Raw genomic sequence first — 22887 nt, 5'->3', positions numbered from 1 at the left:
GAAAATCGATACAGCATTACCCGTTAACCTTTATAGTTTAGGATTGCCCCATGAATGCACACTTGAAAAAATCACGCCGTATAAGAACTAAAAATGTATTGAAAGTAACATACCCGGTTGGTTTCAACCTTCGTCCGTTTGGTCTTCGACACACCCGATAGCGCCACTCCGAGATCACCGGCGGATCCCCTGCCACCGACACTTGTGTTGCACCCGACAGGATTGCAACTGCAACTGAAAATAAAATAATTTGCCAAGTGCAAGTTAAATTCGCAACCGGGAGATTCCGTATGATCTAAGACCCGAGAGACCCGATATATGACGAATTTCACCGAGCCGGTTAATGAATGAAAAGTATTTTAAGACGAATTAAATATGTCGATATTTATACTGCAAATTAGTTGTCTAAAAAATTTCAGTCCAGAATATGTTTTTTTTTATATTGAACACGCTGTTTACGCCGTTATCCAACGAATATATTGGGCGCAGACTTCAGAACTATATACCTACTAAACCAACATTTATTTCAATTGTTTTTTACTTTCTTACTTTTAGAAGTCCGTTGTATTTTTCTGATATTTTTTTTAGTAATTGTTATTGTAATACATGTATTGTTAAAAGTTGTTCCTTGAAGACTAAGTTAGAACGCCTTGTGTTAGTCAGCTTTACGACACACTACAAGCCTACAGCTGTCCCTGACTTTGCCTTTATGAGGCATAAATACCGGAGTTAGGTTGTAGAAGAATTTGCCGCGTTCAAAATCAAAAACCAAAATGCACCATTAGATCAGTCTTCTCTAGTTTCAACCGAATTCAAAAATAAGGTTCTCTATTCGACCTATGTATGAATGTATATATTTGTATGTCTGCGATTTTCTCAAAAACTACTGATACAATTTTGATGGGGTTTTGGTTATAAAAAAGTATGTTTAAGTTGAGGTAGCTAAATAGATCTTTACATGTTCTTGTCACACGTGGTGGTTGGGTTGGCTTGGGGCATTATGGGTTCCGGGCTGACGTCACGCGACCCGTCCGGGGTGTTCCGACAGACAGCCTCCCGGACCTCTTGCAAGCGGCGCCTCTCCTCAGCCACCTTGCGGTCTAGTTCTGCCACTGTGTTGATAACTTTTGTTAAGTAAGCTTACTTCTAGTCTTTTATTTTTATTATTTTATTTATTCATTTACGATATAGGAGTAGCAGACGAGCATAAAGTCCACCTGATGGTAAGTGGCTACTGCCACTCATGGATATTTGTAATCAACTCCAGATAGGATTAAATATACCTACCTGAGGTCAGCCACACTTGCGACGCTACCCCTGAGGACCAAGCGGGAAAGCTCGAAAATGTGTGTCTCCCGTACCACACCCTTCAAACCAGAACTCAGCAGCGTTTAACATTGCAGTTATGAGGCAGAAATACATAGGTGGTGGCGCCGGATTCGAAATAGAGATGTGCCGAGTCAGGTCGACTCGAGTCAGTACTCGAGTACTAATAAGTGATACTCAAGTACCAGTGATACTCGATTACTGATTCTAGTCTCAGGTACCTTATATATTATAGTAAACGAGTGAATTTTGCAAGTTACAACTTTTTTAATTTTTTTTTCAGAGAGTTACCTTTTATTTTTTTGCTCTTCGTGCTATTGGACTGTGTGATACGAAGTACTCGAATACTTCATGCTCACTCGAGTACATTGTGAATACTCTTTACTCGAGTCCTGACTCGATTCTTTGTTTTATGAGTACTAAAGTACTCGAATACCAAAAATGGCCGACTCGGCACACCATTAGTTCGAACTACAAAGCGTTCTACCATCTTCAAATCTACTGGAATAATGGTAGTGGAGCTGTAACAGACCATTATTCCCGATAAATAAGAGAAATCGAAAAAGTCACCTTCAATTGTATGGTTATTATATAAATACTACAGACCAAGATGTACCTCAAGATTACCATGTTACAGTATACGGTAAACTTACTGTGTTGTTGCGCCTGACGTTGCTTGTTTAATAGTTCAATTTCCAAAGAATCAATCCTTTTTTGCAGAGCTTCTTCTTTGCTAAGTTTTGTTTTCCATGTGCGGCAAACTTTTAGATGCAGAAATGAGAGTTCTTGTGCATCCAGAGCCTGCTCAAGGATACATGAGTATAATATATAAACAGGATAAGTCTTTCCAATTACTCTCGAAAAATTAGAATCGGATGTTTTTAAATTGCTCATAATATAATGCGTCCGACAACATTTACTAGTATAATAACTAAGCTAACTTAGTTCTGGTACCTAAACTTTTTTATTTTTTTTATTTGGAGGAGTGGAGCTGTAGATTGAAGGATTTGGAGTTATAGATGCGACCTACGGATCTCGACTGGTGTATCTTTCGCGCAAAGCTTAACTTATATTCTTTGGTAAGCATTTATCTTGCACGCCGCTGAGCTACCTCATACATGTACATACCAATGAAAACAATGGGGAAGCGTGAATGAAATTTAGCCTATAGTGATAATCTTTTTTAAATTTGTATTTAACTTAATATTGTACGTCTACTGGGCAGGTATAAGCAAACATGAAAATACCTCAATGTTATTATTAGATATCTTGTTAGCGATGTATTTTAAGTACGCATTTTCAGCTACTTTCCGCTGCTCTGCATCGACTTGCTCGAATATGTTCCTAATAGTGTCGGATATGTTCATATCGAGGGAACAGGTGCATGGGCCGTGTGATTTGGTTTTTGGTTTCACGTTAAATGCCTCTACATTTGTTTTAGAAAGCATTTTCGTGTCTAATCGAGAACGACCTCTTCGTTTCTTAATTTCAGGTGTAGATATTTTTACCGGTTCCTGTAATTTATTTGTAATAGGGTATTATTATGATACGCTTAAATATTTTTACTATAATATATGTCACTCTGTTTTACCTCATCATACGCAACTGGTGGATTTTCGTAGATTTTGTTTTTAAGAGTGTGATTTTCTTTCTCCAGTTTTTCTACTTTACGCAAAGCTTCTATACTCATGGTTCTTAAGTTTTCAACTTCGTTTTCATGTATTTTAATAACGTCTTGCAAAGTTTCTTCATGGAGACCCTGTATGCTTTTGACCCCTTGGTTATGTTCATTGATTATGTTTTTAATATTGCTGTCATACTGTACTTTAACAGCGTCTATTTTCTTTTTGTAGTCCTTTTCTATATTTTCCAATGCCTTCGATAGATGTCGTATTTTGTTCTCGTAATCATAGACGGAATCCATTTTAACTAATACACCAAAGTCACTAAATGATTTCTGATGACCTTTCCCTACTTCATGAATATCATTAGAATTTGAAGTCATTTCCGTTTCTGGAAAATTGTCGAATGATTTCAGTGGCTCTAATTGATTACGATTCTTGCTGCTATTATTTTTACTCCTCGGAACTGTTTTTAATTTATTGTACAATGCAAAATTTTGAGGATTATTTTCACATTTCATAGTATCTAAAATATACTGCAAGCCAAAGTTTTCAGACTTCAGAGTCTCTTGACTATCGTTGGTATGTTGTGATGATGTGGTATCATTTGAACATTTTTCATCTGAATATTCTACTAATAAAACATTTGCTCCAACCCGGGACAGTTTATGGTGAGAATCCCGTCGAAGTTTTGTTCTTTTGGGTGTGATATTATTATCATTTTCAGCGCTAGGTTGATCACTGCCTAGTCTTGATAAGCTTGCATCAAATTTATTCGATAATTGGTCATTTGATTCTACCCTATTCCGTCCATTGGACTGATTGTTGAAAAAAATATCATGAATTTTTTCTTCGTGAGATAATTTATCTAAGGTGTCTGGAGAACCATGTAATGGAATATTTGACGAATCTTGTTTATTTTTAATGTTTGTATCTGAATAAGTCCGTTTAGGAGAACTGTATATGGCATATGTATATGAATCTAAAGATTTATTATCTCCATCAGAAGTCGTTATTATCGACGAACTTTCAGGCACTATTCTAGGTAACTCAATTTGTAACTTTGGTTTATTGTTATTTGTTTCATTTATGTTTTGGTCTTCTATTATTTGCGAATTACTTTTATTTTTTGAACGCTTTTTCTTTTTATTTTGTGAAGTTTCCGTTATATTTATATTATTATTATTTTGTAATTGATCTTTATTATATAGTTCCAATATTTCCAGCTTGTGATTAGTTTGACTTGTTATATTGCTGCTGCTATCTTTATAAATAACAAATAAATCTTTATCAGATTTATGTTTTTTAACATTTTCAACGTGATTTCTATCATTTTTCAAGTCACATAAGCTTGAACTTTTTGATTGATTAATAAGTATTTTTGATTTTTTTATCGGTTCGATGCGATGCGTTTCCTCTTTAGTGCTTGGAATCTTTTGGGAAGAACTTAAGTACACGGGTTGTAAATTGTAAACATCAATTATATTTGAAGTTTCAGCTTTATCACGCTGTTTTAATGGTTTCCTTAAATCAGAACCGCTAATTACATTATTTGGATCTTTAGATATTTTTTCAATACTAGAATCTTGGCCATTACTCACACTCGATATAGAACACTTTTCCATTGGCCCGTAATTCAAGCGTTTCATTTTGTAATTTCTGTAAGCATTATTGGTTCCATCTAATGGTAACATATCAATATTAGCTCTTAGTATTTGTACTTCATTTAAAGAATAAGGTTCATTTGTAGGCAATATTTCCGATATTACTTTGTCCTTTGATTTTTTTGTAACCTTAATATTAAGATTATTATCATCGTGTTCTATTTTTTGTATTGTTTCTGATGAAATAGTTTCAATTATATTCTCATCCCAATACTCTTTATTTGTTTGCGTTGATTGATCGCCATATTCATGCATAGGTATTTTAACTTCTGTACTAACTGATTGAACTGATTTATTCAATAAGGTTTGAAGTTTATCTTTTAAGCTTTCTACTTCCTCACATTTCTCGCGTAATGATAAATTAGCTTCTTCAATAAGTGCCATTTTTTTCTGATTATCCATAAAGTTGCTTTGTATTGTGGCTTGTAATTCGCCTACTCTTGATATTGATGTTTCATACATTTTTCGTAACGACTGTATTTCTTCTTCTAACTTTGAAATATAATCTGCTTTAGATTTGTTTATTTTATCAATTATAAGATTTTGATTTGATATTTCTGCTTCTAGATCATTTATTATGCGTCTGTCTTGAGAAATATCTTCCTCATACTTATGTTTTAACTCCATTAATGTCTTTTCCATATTCTGTAAATCTAGTACAGCTGCTTCTTTTTCATTAATCAATTTTTGTTTTTCAATATCAACGGTTTTCTTTTCTTCATCAGCTTTGTCTAATACAAGTTGGAAAGAGCTCTGTACTTTAAGTAAAGTTTTTTCTAGAGAAGTATTCTTTAATTCTCTTGATTCTAAGTATTTCATAATTTTGCTTATAGAAGATAGAATATCTTCAACGGTGCAATTGGTTGGTGACAAAATACTGTCTCCAATACTTTTTATTTCTAGCTCTTTAATATTTTTAACTACTGCTTCTCTTTCATTTTGTAGATGTGTAATTTCAGTAATATATTTGTTCATGCTTCGGATTGACTCTTCACTTTTTAGTTTAGTTACTGATAATTGATTTTCAAGCATATTACTCCTATTTTGAAGCTTTGCTAATTCGACACGCATGTTATGTGTGGCTTTGGAATCTAAAAAAAAATTAACAGAGTACAGATACAAACGCGTGACTTCTACGTTCATCTACATTTTACTTAAAATTAATTATATTTTATCTTCCAAAATGTTGTCATTTAAAAATGCAGATGTATATAGAAGTCATGCAGTAGGATTTTTAAAATATTATTTTATCAATATAGCATGTGAAAAATGTTACGGTGAGCTTCCATCCTTTTCAATGACTGGTCAATATTTTGTAAGCTATAATCTTTAATTTCTTCACTAGATTCCGTAAGTTCATCTAAAGTGGTGTGTAATCTTCTGACTTCATCTTGCAATTCATTGATATGATTTTCTAATAACGATATTTTATCATCCCGGGCCATTATATCTTCAGTCAGCTTAGAAATAGTGTATTCCTGAAAATGAATCACCTTTGTTGTAATATAAAAACTTAGACTAAAACCAAATAATTGTTTAAAATTATGTCCCTAAATACCGATTCATCAAGTTTATCCAGCAGATTCTTTATCTTTTGGTGATTCATATTTTTTTCTTGTTTCATATTTTCTATTTCTTTTCTAATATTCAAAAGCTCTTCAGGCGAACTCTTGTCGGGATTTGATAAATGCTAAAATAAACCAAGTTGAGACTTAATGTAAATAAAAATATTGATTAAGAACAGACAATATATTGATTTTATTATTGTACAAAGAAGATGTCTTTTTTTTAAACCAGCAGTAAATGGCGAATCCAAGATTTTACTAGTATTTGTTAAGGTTATAAATTTCAACATGAATGACATAAGTATAAAAAAATCTGTACAACAATATGCGAAATAAAATAAATAACCTTGTTTCTGGCTTCGATGAGAGCCTTCTCCAATTCTTCGTTATGAGTTAGTAAATTTTGGCTATGATTATTTAATTCCTTGTTTTTATCTTGTAAAATTTTAAAGTTAATTGTTTGTATTTCTATGTCGTTTTGAAGTTTATTATTTTCAGATTTAACTTCATTATAAGCAAGTTTTAATTCTTCCAAATCACTCAATGACTCATAATATTTGATTTTGTCGATCAGTTCAACACTTTCTTTTCTCATTGTGTCTAAATTGGTTTGAAAATTTATTTTTTCATTTTGTAAGTCAGCGATACTGTTTTTGTTGGAAACATCACGGTATTGAAGATTTTTTATTTGGTTATGTAACTCACGATTCTCTTCAATTTTATTTTCCAAATTGTTATATAAATTGTCTATTTCTTTTGTTTTGTTGTCAAAATCATTTTGTAACATATTTTTCTCTACTATTAAATGTTCGTAAGCATTATTTAAATTTATGAACTCTTGTTCCAAGTTGTATACGCGTTGCGATTCTTGACGCAATCTTTCGTTTTCTTTTTTTATATCATTTAAAGAGTCTGAAAGAATTTGTAATTGCGCGTCTTTGTGCGATAAATCTGATAATAATGTATATCTGTCACTAACAACTTCTTCATAATTATCATTTAATTGTTGTTGAACACTTTCTGATTGCTGCAGTCGGTCCATTAAAGTTTCGCTTTCTCTTCTTGTCAAATGTATAATGTTATTTAGTTCACATGTTTTGTTTTGTAGTTCTTTTTCTAATCTAATTTTATCTGCTAATAATCTATCATGAGACTCTTGTAGGTTATGAAATTGTTGCGATAAAGTTTCAAGATGCAGAAGTTTATGTTTTAATACGACGCTTTCCTTTCTTAAAACTTCGAGTGATTTTTTATTTTGAGTATTTTCATCTTGCAGTTTGCTAATGTTGGTTATGTTATCTGCCCGAAGTTGCTGTATTTCTTGTAACAAAAGGGAATTTTCATTATCGTGATCTACAATGTTCATTAAACATCTTTCATTATCTTCAATATCACGCCTATTACTATTATTGCCATCATCGTGTTGATACAAATGACTATGGGGTTCTTCGTAATGCTCTATTAACTTTTGACTATCAGTTCTGGCTAATTGTAACGAAAACAATGCATTTTTCTTTTCATTTTCCAATGTGGAAATGTTTTTGTCTAGGCTTTCCGTCGTGTTTTGTAATTGTAAATAAAGTTCCCTATTTTCATCTTTCCTGTGTTCTAATTCTTCCATAAGCTCGTTTATTTCCTGAGATTTATTATTTATTATACTTATAAATTTATCAATATCACCTGATTTTACACGAATCTCTTTTGATAGAGATTTATTTTCTTCTTTTAACATTTGAATTTCGTCTTGGTATTTTTTTGTATATTTCTCTAAGTAAATATGTTGATTTCGAATAGTATTTTCGTAGTGACCTGGATTAGAAAATGAAAAGAATTTCATAAAAAGCAAAAATTATATTTTCGGAAATCTTAGCTATGGAGCTAGAGATATTTCGATAGACTTAAATACTTATTATAGTGTTGAATTTGTAACATAGTGGACCATTGTAAAGTTTTATTTACATTAATTCGTATTATGTATGCTATTTTATTACTATTTAATAACATTTCAAAATTCAATCTTACTTTTCTGATCTTCTATATCCATCTTCAGTTCGTTAATTAGTTCCAGTTTTTTCGTAAATTCGTCTTGCAATTGTTGTTTTTCCTCATCGTCACAAATTAATGCGTTTTTCAAATTTTTTATTTGTTGGTTTAGTGATTCAATTTGATCAGTTAATTCTAGTGTTTTTGTAGAGTCAATGTTAGATGGTACCTGAAATGTTTATTAATTAAGTTATATTTAATTTCATTTATTGCATCTATTGATTTAACGAAACACTCACCCTATCTTGTTCAAGTAGTTGATCTATTTGTATCGATAAACTCTTGATTTGTTGCTCTTGACACATGATTTTACACTCACATTCTTTTAATTTGCACGTGAGAATATTTTTTTCTTTTTCAAAAGATATACCCATGTCGTTAACTTTCTTTTCTAATCCTATATTTTCATATCGAAGCTCATCAACTGCTTTAGATTTTATCCTATTAATTTCTTGTTCAGCTTTGAGTTGCGTTTCAATATTTAAGGTTTCTTCAGATAATATAAGAAATTTTTCTTTCAAAGAATCCAAATCTTCTGAACGTTTTCGATAATGCTCTTTTTCATTCCATAATAAGTTATACTCATTCAAACGACTTTTTAAACATTGGAATTCCTTTTCTAATTCGTCATAATTTTTACATTTAAGTACTAGACAATTCTTTTCATACTTTAAATTTTCGTAGCAATTTAATAAATCCTCATAATTTGCTTGCAAATTCTTCAAACGATGTAAATTTTCTGTTTCAATACTATAGCTATCGATTCCAAAACTTTCGTCGACTTGATCCTCGTCTGCTTTGGAAGAAATACTATTTTTACTTAGGATTTCTTTTATTTCTTGATTTTCCATTATATCAGCAACAAGTAGAGCTCTTTTACTGTCCAAATTTGTGTTTCTTGTTGGTGACGTAAGCGCGAACGTCGTTTCTACATGGGCGATTACTTCGGCCCGATAACAAGAGCAATCTACTTTAGATTGACTTGGTTGTTCTTGTGAACAGGGTGCTATTAAAGCTGTTGAAAATTTTTCTAGAACCTTTAATTTGAAAAGTATTTTTCCTTTTACATCAATGGCACGAGTGTCTTTTCCCGCGGTCTGCGAATTGTAATGCAAGATTAATTCACTCAGGTAAGACATATAGATTCAAAGATTATCTTACTCAGTTTTAAGGGAACTCACCAATAAATCCAAATATTCCTTATACTTTTCGTTCTGGCACAATATTCCAAAAATCTTTTCTAACGCCGTGTAAATGTGAGCATATATGCAATAAGGTTCACAGATATCGTTTTCCATTACCTGCAACAGAAGTACAATTTTACTAATTTTACCTAGTGCTAGAGTTGATTTTTTTTTATAATATAAGAGTAGCAGACGAGCATGCAGTCCACCTGATGGTAAGTGGCTACTGCCGCCCATGGACATCTGTAATCAACCCCAGATAGGATTAGATATTCCTACCTGAGGTCGGCCACAGATGCGCCGCTAACCCTGAGGACTAAGCTGGAACGCCTCGGAAAAGTCTGTCTACCACACCCTTCAAACCGGAACACAGCAGCGCTTAACTCTGCTGTTAGTAGGTAGAAATAGGTGTGGCGGTGGTGCTGCCGGAGTCAAACCACAAAGGGTTCTACCACCTTCAAATAATTAATAAATACTTACAGCAATGGTGTTTTGCATAGCACTTAATTTAGCATCCTTTGTAATAATAACGTCTTGTAGATCATCTATTCTCGAGTCACGTGCAGCTAAAAGTAAATTTAATTAATAAATAAGTTATTACTATAATTGGTACTACTATTCGTTATAGTAACACTAACAAACATATAAAATTTGTTTCAGCGATGTACATTAGATGTGCTCAAGAAGACAGCACCAATCCCCTAAATTGAAAGGTACATAATATTTCCGAATAGCTAGAAAAGTGTTATGCCTAATCGTGGACCCCGGTTCTTGAGCAGGAATATCAGAATTTTGCTATTGCTCTCGTATGTTCCGTGATATACAAGTACGAGTATACAGGGTGAATTTTTCAAACGGACCTTCAGAGCCAAATCTGAAACTATAAGGATTAGCGAAAAATGGAGAAAGAAGTTACGAGGCCGATTTTGATAAAAACTAAAACGGCATCATTGCTTTTTTTAAATATCTTTTTCCCTAGCCGGGAATCGAACGAGTTCATTTTGTAAAAAAAAACACTCCCTATATTATTCCACTATCTGATAGTGTTGCTTATAAGGATCAAATTCTGCGAAGTAATGATAAATGACAAAGTAAAGGTCGTAACACCTTCCAGCAGTTTTCGCTAATTCTTATAGTTTCGGATTTAGCCCTGAAGGCCTATTTGAAAGAAGACTTTAGTTGCTGTGACCGTATCCATTCTACTACTACCTGAACCGTAGTACGTGCTACGTCGCGTTAATCACCCCGATGTTAAATAAAATCGTAGACCTCAAAAGACTGAGGGATGAATATCCAATTATTAAAATCAAAGATATAATATTACATGTGCTCGCATCACGTGGCGTATGTGATGGACCAGTCTGGTTGGCTTTTGACTCCAAAACTCGTGAAGATGCCTTCTCAAACTCCCACTGAAATAGCATTAAAATATTAAGCATAAAATGATCTCGGATCCTCACACTAAGGATTAAATTTATTTAGTAAAAAAAATTACCTCACTTCCTTTTGTTCTCGTAACCTGAAAATATTAGTGTGTTAATAAAGTAGTAAATTACAAATAGGTATATTTTTATTAATATTAATACTAAAATAGGGTCTTTTTGAGGTTTGGGGGATTATTTCAATTTATATTTATGAATTAAAAAAAGTTAAAAAAAAACCAATATCGCACAAGGAAAATAGCAAACCCTGACGATCCTCATGTGGACAATAGAACAAAACTATTAAAATCGTGTGTTGTCATCGATTCTTGATAATTTTTAAGAATTTTCAATCAATCTGACCGTTCAAAGTGGATAAAAATCGAGTTAAAAGATTCCGTTAAATACCAAGATACATACATGTACATATCATACATACATGTACACATCCATCCAAACATAGGAACAGGTCAAGCTAATAAAAGCATGATCAAATAATATTCATACATTTTTTATACAAATTAACAAAAATAAAGTTTACTACTAACGTTTATCGATAAATCATTGTATTGGTATTATTAAGTAATGGTCATACATTATCACTCGACTTCGGTACCTACGACCCCAGCAGACATGCTACTTTTAGCATCCGCTATCCGCGTTTTTGCGATTGTATTGTCTTGCTGCGTTCGGTCTCGTGATATTCGCGCGCGTTTTAACGATTGCATCAATGTTGCATCGCCATAGAAGAGAAAAGTAAGTTTCTGTTTCATGTGCCAACGCCTTTTTCGCGTCGAGCTGTATCGAGCGTAGGTCCGACAGGCGCCTTAACGTGTGCAGGGTGTAGCATACCTAGTTGCAGTATTTATTCCTAAACGACTCGATTAACGCGACGGTATTTTAAGTCCATGATGTAGAGCGACTGATCGCAGCATATTGTTTCCTAAATTAATTTCACTTATCGATCACCGATGTTAATAGTAGTATGTCTAATAAAGCTTATTAGTGATAAACTTTACCTCATGGGCCGTGTTGACCTGAAAAAAATAATTAACAAAATTTAAGCTTTATTGTAGAACAGTATTATGTTACATCGTAATTATATTTAATAGGTAGGCAACGTATTTAAACATTATGTTTGGACATACCTCATCTCCTCTCGATTTTCCTGTCTGAAAAAATACATAATTATTAGAATTTTTTTATTAAAAAGTCGTATGTTATCCGATTATATGATTTCTACATTTATCTGATTTTTAATAACGATACATTTGAATACATATATCTCATTCTAGCAAATTTATTATTATAAAATCAAATATAGGTACTTATTATTAGAAATAATTCTATTATCATGATCATATATTTTACCTCAAACGCTTCAGAATCAATTCCCTGAAAACATTAAAAAAAACGAATTATAAAATTACATTAATCAGAATTTCTAAATTATTACGAATAATTCTGGAGATAATTCGAAGAATGTAATATTCTTGTTTGATACGTAAGAAGGAATATTATTAGATTAATTCCCCTTTCGATAGTTGGTTTCAAACATTAAAGGAAATGACGCCTAACAATCACTTCAGAAAAACAGGAAACGCAAAACTTAATTTAGTTGCAATAACACGCAACTGTAACTTTGGGAATGAGATATGCAAAATAATTAAAACGTACCTTTATATACCAATTCAATATAAATGAAAATAAATAGATTATACCTAGGACGACCTAGGTATGTCTCGTGTACAAGTAGATATTGGAATTAAACAAAATAAACATACCTCGGTGAATCCAGAAAGGTCCAAATCTAAGCACTGTCAACAACAAATAGGGATAATTAGATAAATAATTTATCGATAGGTCCACGCTAAAATACAATTAATCGGTATTTTTAATTCATAACGGTTTTAAAAGTTAAAGATTTTTGTCAAATGCCCTAGTAGCAAAATACATATAGCAGAGGAAAACATGAAAGTAGAAGGTAGTAGAAACCTTTGTGGTTCAACTCCGGCGGCACAACCGCCACAACTATTTCTGCCTCATAACAGGAACGTTACGCTGCTGTGTACTGGTTTAAAGGGTGTGGTAAGGGAGACATATTTTTCCGAGGTGTTCCAGCTTAGTCCTCAGGGGGAGCGGCGCATCTGTGGCCAACCTCAGGTAGTAATATCTAATCCTATCTGGAGTTGATAACAGCTGTCCATGAGCGGCAGTAGTCACATACCACCAAGTGGACTGCAAGCTCGTCTGCTACCCCTATAATATATATTCTATGTTAATAAAAAGCTAACCAAATCATCCAGTTCTTTATTCGCTGCTTTTATTGCGGCATGCTGAAACAATAGATCTTATTGTTAGATAAATAATTTAGAATGTTATTTACGATTTCATATGTAAATCGAGGCGAAATCTGACTTGGCACGGAAGACGCAATACGATGTGGAACACGTCGTTTTCAACGGTTTTCTGATTGATTTAAGCCGATTCCACGTCGATAGAATTATGTAAGTGGAACCTCTCATCAATTACCTCAAAATGGTCCATTGGTAAATATAGAAAGGATTCTTTTGGCTTAAGAGATTATTTTCGTTACCGATACTTTCTTATAGTATCTTATAAGAAAGTATCATCCTATAAGAAAGAAGCATCCTATATCCTACCATATAAAGAGTACTACAGTTACTAATTATCATATTCATAAGCAGCCACACTTAAAATTTCATATGCATTTTTTTAGTTTAACAGAAAATCCTAACATATTTTTTTATAAAATATGCCTCTTTATTTTTTATGTCTCTGGTTAACAACAAAATCCATATCCAAATCAAACAAAAAATGTTGTTCATATGTTATAGTAACTGCCGTGCACAGATGTTAAAAATTGCAAAACGAAGAATTAACTTTATTTCTTAACTGATGTAGGTTATGTAAGTAGAATATGTAAAGAATACGCCTAGCGGTGTAGTAGATTATGAATAGTATATTAACGTTTAATATAAACAAAATATTATAGAAGAAATACGTACTGCATTCGCTATTTCGCATTTCTGGTCGCAAGTGAGCTCCAGTTGGTCGTACGCAGCCAACATCTGTTCGAACGACTCGATCTTGCGTTTGAGGCGACCGATTTCAGCGTTTTTTGCCGCCATCAGCGTGTTTACTATCGCGTCTGTTGGGACATACTTCGGCCGACAGGTTTCATTGTTACGTTTTATAATCTCCACCAAGTGCTCGCTCTTGTCAGAGCAGAAATGGGACCACGCCCTCGCGTCCGTACAAGACGCATACGCCTTCAACTTCCCTTCATTCCTCGGTGGTAAATCAAATATATCGTACTCAGTAAACACGCGCTCCCTTTTCGTTATGAAAGACATTGCCAAGTTCTACTTTCACGGTCAATACGAATTTTCTAAGCGGTTAAACCTCGCCGCCGTCCATTTTAAGCTAACGATGTGATTTTTAAAAGCTTTAACTTAATGTATAATAAATATATATCGAAATTACAAATATTTTGATCTGTCATTAGAAATCAAGTCGAAACGGTTTGAAATGGAATGTCATTGTTTAAATTTCTTTTTTACTACATTAATGCAAATTTTACTAACCAGAATTACTTATATTTTTTTCGTAATTATTTATAATTACTATAATTATTTTTTTAAGATTATTGTGAGAACTCCGCTTATTGAGTGTTTATTAAGCTATTATTCATATGCGAACGACAAACCAGTCGGGCAGATCAAGTGCTAACTGGCCCTAAGAATTAAGGTACCACAGACAAAGTACTTTTTTACATCTGACGCTGTGGTCAAACGTATAACTTTGTCAATTTTTCGTTTATGAATACGTTCTCAAAATTACAGTACATCAATCCAGTTATTATATTTTAGACTCAAAAATGTGATAGGTACAAGCGTGGAAATTCAATGAATTACGTACGACCGAAACTGCGACTAGCGGCACGTAACGAGGGAAAGATAAAATCTTATGATTCTTGCGTCGACGTGAGGGCATGGAGTCATGATATTCGGAGACGGGATCGATATCTTAGGGATTGGATTAAACGGGATATGCCTTTATGCGTGTTGCCTGTTTGTACGCTAGCTAGCATCCTAACTATCATGGCCTGCAGGAATCATGGAAAGGTATGTTTTTGTGGCAAGAGAAAAATCACCAATCAATATTTAAAAAAATATTGGCTAAAAATAATTAGTCTATGCCACTTCCACAATTTACATGAACACATTAACACCGTACATGTTTCAATCCGTTTGGTTTGAAGGGAGTGTCAAGGAATGAGACATTTTTACATACTTAAATTCATACATACGCAAGAAAAACATTTTGCGGTATCATATACGAGTAAATATATAAAATTGATAGAACCCTATGTGAGTCGACTCCGGAGGTACCACCGCCACCCCCATTCCACCTCAGATATGACTCTAATCTTGGGTCGTTTATAGTTGTCAATTGGCAGCAATTGCCTCTTATCATTAGACTGACTGCATGCTCGTTTACTACTCTATATCTTATATATAAAATTCTCGTGTCACAATGTTAGTTACCGTACTCCTCCGAAACGACTTTACCGATTTTCACCAAATTGTATATGCATATTCAGTAGTAGGGATTCTCCTACTACTGAATACTATCTATTTTTCATACCCCTAACTGATAAGGGTTGTTCACCCTTAACATTTTTTTATTTATATGGCAACACAACGTTTGCCGGGTCTGCTAGTAATAAGATAAAGATGAAGTAGGTAAATCAGAAAATGAAATTTCTTTATCATAACTTCATTAATTCAATTGTTCATTTCAAGAATCATAATTAATTTCATAAAAGAATTTCAAAGGGTTGATGTGCATTGTGCAACCAGAGATAACTCAGTGTCTGCAGTGTTTGCTAGAAATATTTTTTGTAAACCAGGTGCCACCAACCCGATGCCACCCGAGTTGTCACTCCAAATTACTACTAGAGAGTATCTGTTCTTCATGCAGTGTCATGAAGGACTGCCTCAAAAACAACAAGGAATTTGAAAAGTTCTTGAGGGAGGTAAATTTAAAATTCTGTGATTTATCAAATCATTACCATCATCACAATATTTTTAATTTTTTATGAATACATTTGTATCACCCTTGGGCGCGTTTTTCTAAAACATTTATATATATCTATCAGTATAGTTTATACAACTTGTATGCTTGTAGTTAGCTTTAGTGGGTGGTAGAATCCTTAAATAGTTCGAATCCGGAGGCACCGACGCCACAACTATTTTTGCATTGTAGTGGTAGTAGTGGCAAGCTCTGCTATGTTTCTTTCTTGTTTCTTTAGATTTTTTGAGATTGTGAGGTCTTCTCACTATAGTGATGTTTTATGGTTTAGTAAATTATAATATTTTATTTAATTACTGTTACTCACCACACGTTTTCAGGAAGATATCGAAACGATTCACTGGCCTTGTGAAAGATGTTTAGAAATACTGAAAAGTATTAAATTGTTTTGGAAAATAGTAATTGAAAAGGTTTTAAAAATACACATTCCAAAAACGCATGAATTTAAAAGTACACATACAAGCATTCGAAATGTAGCGAAGGAGTGGCGAAACGAAATAGCTAAAGATGCCATGTTTGTCAAAAGTACTACTCTTTTATACAAGCAAAATGAATTGGATAAGAAAAACAGCACTTCAGTAGATAAATTTGAAATTAACGATAAATATACATTCCTAAAGACTAAATCGACGGAAACAGAATACGGGGTTAAATCTATAGCAACTCAAAAAGATAGTATGTCGGTGCGCAAAAAGATCAGCAAATGTACTTCTACTAATATACAAACAGCAGATACGGGGCTGGATGCGTATTGTGAAGAAATTAATGAAGAATTATTAAAGTATGAAAATGATATGGAAAATTTAGAGGAGCAATTTAATTTAAAAAAGCATGAAGTGGATCTTCTGAAACAGGAGAACACGGCGCTGAAAATAGAGTTACAGGAAGTTTGTAAAATTGATTCATTATTGTGTGATCCTAAATCTTTAAGTACAGCTGACAACACTGTCATACAAGTTCCTAATGTCTTTGGAAATGACTCAAAAGAAATGTTTGATTTCGATCGAGCAAAAGATACCGACTCCGAAATGATAATTACTCTCAAAAATTGCAAAAATGAGGTAAAGTTAATATAACGTAATATATCACATCGTGCTTTATGTACAGAATTTAATAATAATTATTTAATTTATGTTTGCAGACCTTCCGGCACGTATCGATGCTACAAGTGCTTCATAAAACGAACGGGCGATTCCTTAACCTAAAAGAGAGTATTTCTTGTAGTAAAGGAGAGGACCCTGTGGAAATATTGAACACAGGTTATTTAATTTTTATTGTTACAAAACGAGTATTGTATTTTATCATTCAATGGCTCAATTCTTTCAACTTACACATAAGCAAAAATATAAACTAAAATTTATATATATATTGCATTTACTACAATGTTGCATTTTTGCAATTTATGTTTTCTGTCCTTCTATATGACGCTTACTCATATTTTCAGTGCAAAAAACATTTGGAGCAATTGTCAACAGAGAAATGGCAATAGCAAATAAGACTAAAAACTTGAAGACTAACGATGTGGAAATAAAAGCTACTTTTCGTAATGTTGATCTAAGCAAGTCTGCACCATCGTGTACTGCGTCGTCTAATTCTATGCCTTCTGCTACTTTTGTAAGTATATTTATTCGTACAGCATAATATTGATAAACTTGTTTTGATTATCCTGAAATTAAATTCATTTCATTCACAGGAGTCAGCAAATGAACAAGGTGACATAATAATATCTACTTAGCTGTTGGTAATGTGAAAATTATTGTGTGTCTGTTTCATTGTATTCGTGTTTTGATAAATAAAAAAGTCAAAAACTTATTTTTGTGTATATTAATATGTAATGAAAGATACAGTACGATTTATAGAAATTGGGCCATGATATTAATTACCCGATTGTATATAAGTTTTTCTGCGTCGTTGGCGAAAACAAAGTCTAGATGGTTAAATTTAGCCAGTGGGACTCGGAATTTTCCAATTACAGATTGAACTTCTCCCATAAGTTTCTCAACATCAGGTGGAGTCGACAGCCAGTCATTATCAGCATAATGTAGAAAAACGGGTGTTCTTATAGCACTTAAATTATAGGCTGGTGGTTTAAAAGAACCATATTTAAATTTGTTTGAAATCCATCCATGGTCGAAATTTGTAAATTTATTGGAGTTGTATATTTGTCCAAAATGAATCATTTGTCGTGTTGATGCTCCAGCCGGGGTGTGACCAAGGACTACGGGCAGCATGGTCTGAAAAATCGTTACACATATAATTATATCGTGTGAAATATTTTACTGTAAATTTTGTGACAAATAAATGACAAGAGATACACATTTTAGCCTTGTTTAGTGTCTCCAATGTTGGGGAATACACCTCTAATAGCTCATTTTCATCCGTTCTCAGCTACTTTAAGAGTATTTTCCGCATTGTTTAAATTCTATCTCTGTAACTTAATTTAAACTGTTTTCTTCCTTTTATTATTGACTGTGATTATAAACGCTCTGCCACTAATCTCCACATATCTGCAACTTTTACTTTTGAAAACAGACTTACAGTATTGAGTTGTTCGTCGTTGAATCCACAAAGGAGGAAAAGGAGATTCTTGCACAATACTTGGGTAATGGCTTCCTCGATACAAAGTCGTTCTCCAGCAAGCTCATTAATCTTGCCGTTAGGTAAAAATTCATTAGCTCCAAGCAATCGGAGTACTCGCTGAAAAAAATATATTAAGTTTTTACATATCGATACCTTAATTCGCAAATCAGCCAACTTCACTTTTTGTCAAAATGTTTTTTTTATTTATTTTGATAGTAAATGGCGTTGGACGAAATCAAAATAATTAAAAAACATTTTGACAAAAAGTGGAGTTGGCTGATTTGCGAATTAACGTATCGATATGTCTTTTCATAGTAATTGGACGACGTCATTATTTAAGATTAGATGCTAACAGTGGACGTTCCGGTTACATTTTTGTTCTGTTTCATTTACGTGTCTACCCCAACATGAACTTAAAATTGTACAAAGTTTTTAGTACTTACTGGAGTATGTAGTTTTTTGATATATATTTAAGGACTTAGGTGATATTTCAGTAATACTGACAACTTCTACCACTTTCTAGATTACCAAATAGTGCTAGTAGCACTTGTTGATAACATTGTTAGATAATCATTTATATCCTTACACCCCATATTAATCCACATTCCAAATACTTTACACTGTTTGCTGAAGGATACAAGTTACAAGATAATACCACTTCAGATTTTCCGGTAGCTGGTCTAATCGTGTTTGTTTATGGAATGACCTATTTCGCATGTCCGTTTGTTATTATCCATCATATTTATCAAATCCATATTATCCTTCAGTTGGGCATACATTTTTTGTAATAGTGAAAGGGATTGTTATTCATAGTCTACCACGATGGTCACTTTCGGAATGATAAAGGCCCTCACCCTTAAAAACTTTTTAACAGAACTTTCATTCATGTAATTTTTTTTAGTGTTGTTTTTTACCGATAATTAATTTTGAATATACACATTATCTTCAAAAATCAGAGGTGATGACCTGAGATTCGAACCTGCCCGGAGATAGCCCAAAATTCATGAACTAAACTATGACTTCGCTTCCTGTATCACAATCACATCATAAGTTCAAATTTCGTTGTCTAAATACTTACTTCTAAAGAATTTGTGAATGGGCCTATGGCCCTAACAAGAGGACTTTTAACATTGCCGATAAAAGCGACTGGAGCAAGCGCTTGCATGGCCGTTACTTTATCATTGTACTCTGGTCTAGTAGACGTCATAACCCAAAAGGCAGTGGTTCCTTGAGAGAAACCAATGTATTGGATCTTAGCGACACCAGTTTCTTTGATGACGTAATCAATCATGGCAGGGAGATCGTAGTAGCCGATCTCGTGCCAGCTGAACTTCCAGAATGCTGACGAGTCAGGTTTTAAGGAAACGTGACTTCGGGAGTATGTGTTGCCTCTAGCGTTTCCCATCCACACGTCATATCCTGCTTCTGCTAGAAGGTACGCTGAAAATACTTTAAGATTAAGCGAAGTCATATGATAATATGAAGGTTTACCATCACCTTGAAATTGTAGGTATACCTACGTGAAATTATTTAATCAATCAATATTTTCTTATAACATCAGAAATTAAATTATTATAGAGATGTCGTTATGATCGGGGATCACAACTCAGTGCATGGCAGATTGATCACTACGCCTATTTAGTCGTCGTAATATTTTTCAATTAAAACAAATAACTTGTGAGCTAATTTATGAATTCGTGTAGTGTTTCGTCGAAAAATAACTCGAATCAATTTTACGACTAATAATAACTACTGTACTTATGTATGTCCATTATGAGCAAGAAAATTAATTGGTATGTACGGCTATTCTTGTGAGTTAGCCATCGTTACTTCTTTCTTTTTTATTTAATGGAAATAAGGATTTATGAATCTGGATTTTCTTACCAAAGCCTTTGTCGGGAGTCATGAGCACCCATTCCGCAGATGAAGACAACAGTCCATGTTGCAAGAAGACCACTGGTCGGGGTTCCTTCGAAACATTGTTTCTACCGTGTGGTACTCTGTGTATTTCGAGTATGTACTTGTCTTCAGTGTGGACACGGTGAATTTCACAGGGATATCCATATTTTCTTATTAAGGAAAACTGGGAAAAAAGAGGATGTCTTAAGACAACGTACGCATGCAGTAGGCACCTAATACTTAAATTAACATTTCGTAATAACAAAAAATATAATAATACTGCCATTAATATATTGCTGTAAGTAAATAAATGTAATATTTGTTTTTTGAAATTTACCTTCTACAATAATAGGCTTTTTTTCCGAACGTACTTCAGAACAACTTGTAATTCAATAGGACCTGTTGTAAGTAAGACATCGGGAGTATATTTATCTACCTCATCTTATGTAAATGGATAACAATCATCTATCGATATCTGAATGATAATAATTTATCTCCAAAAACATTATCAATAACTAAATAAAATATCTAAATAATAAATATACAAGTCAGTAGGATAAATGAATCTTGGTTAAATTGTTCTCGTCTTTTTTAAGTTCCCCACATAATTTAAAACAAAAATCTGTCACAAAAATTCTTTGTAGGTACTTGTTAACTTTCTAAAAAAGATAAGAATAATAGTCTTAATATTTTTTAAACTTACTGTATCTAGACCGGCATCTTCGATTACGCTAAAGTCAGTTTTAACATCCTGAAAAGGGTTCTGGGTTGTGGACACACATTTCAAAAGGAAATTAGTGATGATGTAAAAGTATACTAGCCTCATTCCTCTAGTATTAGGAATGTTTGGAACAGGAGTCAACAACACCACAGTAAGACGTTGACTAACAGTTAATAAAAACAGTTTTCAGAAGCCGATATTCGTTGATAAGCGATATCAGGTGTAAAACTAGTAAGAGTGTTGTTAAATCGTATTAATTGATAAGGCATCATTTAATCTGTTGTCTTTGTTGATTATTGTGTCATATTTTTTATATCTGTAAAATATTTTGACGCTGGGCGAGATATAAATTGGAATGCCATAAGCTGACCTTGTTTTATAACACAGTATTACTGGGAAATTAAGATAGATGGATGGATGTAGTTAGGTACGTAGTTTGACTGCATAGCACCGCCACATTTTGCTTGTTTTATAAGATCGAAGTGGCATACGTGCATGCACTCCACATGATGGTAAGTCACAGCCGCCCACAGCTGTAGCTAGTTCCCCTATTTTATTCACTGAGCCAATTCTATATAAGATAGGGGTTTTACCTGATGTCGAATTGATGCGTTGCCACTATAGTATAGAGGTAGTCCCCTTATTGTGATGATCTTATAGGTGAGGCGGTGGTAAGCCCCATTCCTTTTAAAAATTATAATTAAATAACTAAATGTGAATATTGAACGTCTCAGCGTTGTTTACGCGTGTGACCAACTTTCATTAATTCATCATTGACCTTCATACTAATACTAAACCAGACAGTTTGGATTTTATCTCCTTATCTCTAATAAAGAGGTCATGCTAAATAATTTATTATTAAAAATATGTTATAGTTTCGAAATGTTGATATGCCATTGCATTGAGGAAGTTTTCAAGGTAAATGGTGACTGTCGATTACAAACGGATGTGTACTTCAATTTTACCTACAAAATTGGCTGAGTATTGTTATGCGTGTATTAGAAAGTCATTATTAAAACATCGTGAGGAAACCTAGATACAAATGAGAGTTCTAAAAAAATCTTAAAGGTGATGAAAGTATTGTTAGGCACTGTTCGTTCACGTAAAGGGTGAAGGGGACGTACCAATCTTTTAATCGACTTTAGGCAGTAAGTAGGTGCCTAATTTCATTTTATTTGGTGTCATGCCCTGATATAGCAGTGGTTACTTACCTAATATTGGTTGACTGTCTTAATCTGTGAAATAAAAATTAACAAAGATGATAATATCATTATTAACACATAATTGAAGGTGGTAGAACCCTTTGTGGTTCGACTCCGGCGGCACTCGCGCCACACCTATTTCCGCCTCAAAACGCAGTGTTAAACGCTGCTGTGTTCCGGTTTGAATGGTGTGGTAAGGGAGACATATTTTCCGAGGCGTTCCAGCTTAGTCCTCAGGGGCATCTGTGGTTGACCTCAGGTAGGAATATCTAATCCTATCTTGGCTAGATTACAGATGTCCATCAGGTGGGCTGCATACTCGTCTGCTACCCCTATATTATAAAAATTAATCAAAATTTTATATGATTACCAAGATCTTATTATTTTTATTAAATATCAAGGAAAAATATAAATGAATACGTACTCGTATATCAAGGATACGTGCGTAAAATGCTAAAGGTAATTTTATAATTTAAACGTACCTACGTTTAATAGGTAACAGTTATAAATAACTACCTATTCATTAGTTATTGTCATAAATA

The 22887-nt window shown here is 33.4% G+C and overlaps 3 protein-coding genes across 3 annotated transcripts in view; 1 reads left to right on the top strand and 2 right to left on the bottom strand.

Moving 5' to 3' along the window:
- Positions 1–14372, bottom strand: part of LOC140747683 (uncharacterized) — a 28429-nt gene extending 14057 nt beyond the window's left edge. The window contains exons 1-20 of the mRNA XM_073080217.1: positions 13855–14372; positions 13120–13161; positions 12610–12642; positions 12197–12220; positions 11974–11997; positions 11845–11862; positions 10900–10923; positions 10729–10816; positions 9885–9970; positions 9402–9521; positions 8460–9317; positions 8200–8389; positions 6524–7986; positions 6171–6302; positions 5889–6090; positions 2918–5703; positions 2574–2840; positions 1980–2127; positions 959–1112; positions 114–234 (exon numbers count right to left, since the gene is read on the bottom strand). Coding sequence (XP_072936318.1) covers positions 114–234; positions 959–1112; positions 1980–2127; positions 2574–2840; positions 2918–5703; positions 5889–6090; positions 6171–6302; positions 6524–7986; positions 8200–8389; positions 8460–9317; positions 9402–9521; positions 9885–9970; positions 10729–10816; positions 10900–10923; positions 11845–11862; positions 11974–11997; positions 12197–12220; positions 12610–12642; positions 13120–13161; positions 13855–14202 — 7128 coding nt within the window. The 5' untranslated portion in view covers positions 14203–14372. The remainder of the gene's footprint in view (positions 1–113; positions 235–958; positions 1113–1979; positions 2128–2573; positions 2841–2917; positions 5704–5888; positions 6091–6170; positions 6303–6523; positions 7987–8199; positions 8390–8459; positions 9318–9401; positions 9522–9884; positions 9971–10728; positions 10817–10899; positions 10924–11844; positions 11863–11973; positions 11998–12196; positions 12221–12609; positions 12643–13119; positions 13162–13854) is intronic.
- A 250-nt stretch (positions 14373–14622) lies between these two features.
- Positions 14623–17755, top strand: LOC140748371 (uncharacterized). The gene is made up of 6 exons (XM_073081232.1): positions 14623–14973; positions 15762–15887; positions 16264–17004; positions 17085–17202; positions 17388–17557; positions 17637–17755. Exons 1-6 carry the CDS (start codon positions 14755–14757, stop codon positions 17676–17678), a joined length of 1416 nt encoding a protein of 471 aa, XP_072937333.1. The 5' UTR covers positions 14623–14754; the 3' UTR covers positions 17679–17755.
- LOC140748370 (lipase 3) lies at positions 17677–21810 on the bottom strand. The gene is made up of 5 exons (XM_073081231.1): positions 21126–21810; positions 20408–20606; positions 19602–19963; positions 18482–18640; positions 17677–18177 (listed from the first exon to the last, which is right to left on the bottom strand). The coding sequence occupies exons 1-5, from the start codon at positions 21246–21248 to the stop codon at positions 17797–17799; spliced, it is 1224 nt and encodes a 407-aa protein (XP_072937332.1). The 5' UTR covers positions 21249–21810; the 3' UTR covers positions 17677–17796.
- Between the last annotated feature and the right edge of the window lie 1077 nt (positions 21811–22887).

This window comes from Epargyreus clarus, unplaced genomic scaffold (genome assembly GCF_041222505.1).
Source record: "Epargyreus clarus isolate Ecla_fem2 unplaced genomic scaffold, WU_Ecla_fem_2.2 ptg000015l, whole genome shotgun sequence".
Classification (NCBI taxonomy): domain Eukaryota; kingdom Metazoa; phylum Arthropoda; class Insecta; order Lepidoptera; family Hesperiidae; genus Epargyreus; species Epargyreus clarus.
This window is presented reverse-complemented; position numbering and strand designations above follow the sequence as displayed.

Bases quoted from the DNA above. Each gene is read 5' to 3' on its own strand.
- LOC140748371 (XM_073081232.1), top strand. From the start codon at position 14,755: ATGAATTACGTACGACCGAAACTGCGACTAGCGGCACGTAACGAGGGA. The intron at 15,888-16,263 runs GTAAATTTAAAA...ACACGTTTTCAG, and splicing joins TTGAAAAGTTCTTGAGGGAG to GAAGATATCGAAACGATTCA. The intron at 17,558-17,636 runs GTAAGTATATTT...TTTCATTCACAG, and splicing joins CTATGCCTTCTGCTACTTTT to GAGTCAGCAAATGAACAAGG.
- LOC140748370 (XM_073081231.1), bottom strand. From the start codon at position 21,248: ATGAGGCTAGTATACTTTTACATCATCACTAATTTCCTTTTGAAATGT. The intron at 20,607-21,125 runs GTAAGTTTAAAA...CTTTTTTCCCAG, and splicing joins AAGATGCCGGTCTAGATACA to TTTTCCTTAATAAGAAAATA. The intron at 18,641-19,601 runs GTAAGTATTTAG...TATTTTTTTCAG, and splicing joins CATTCACAAATTCTTTAGAA to CGAGTACTCCGATTGCTTGG.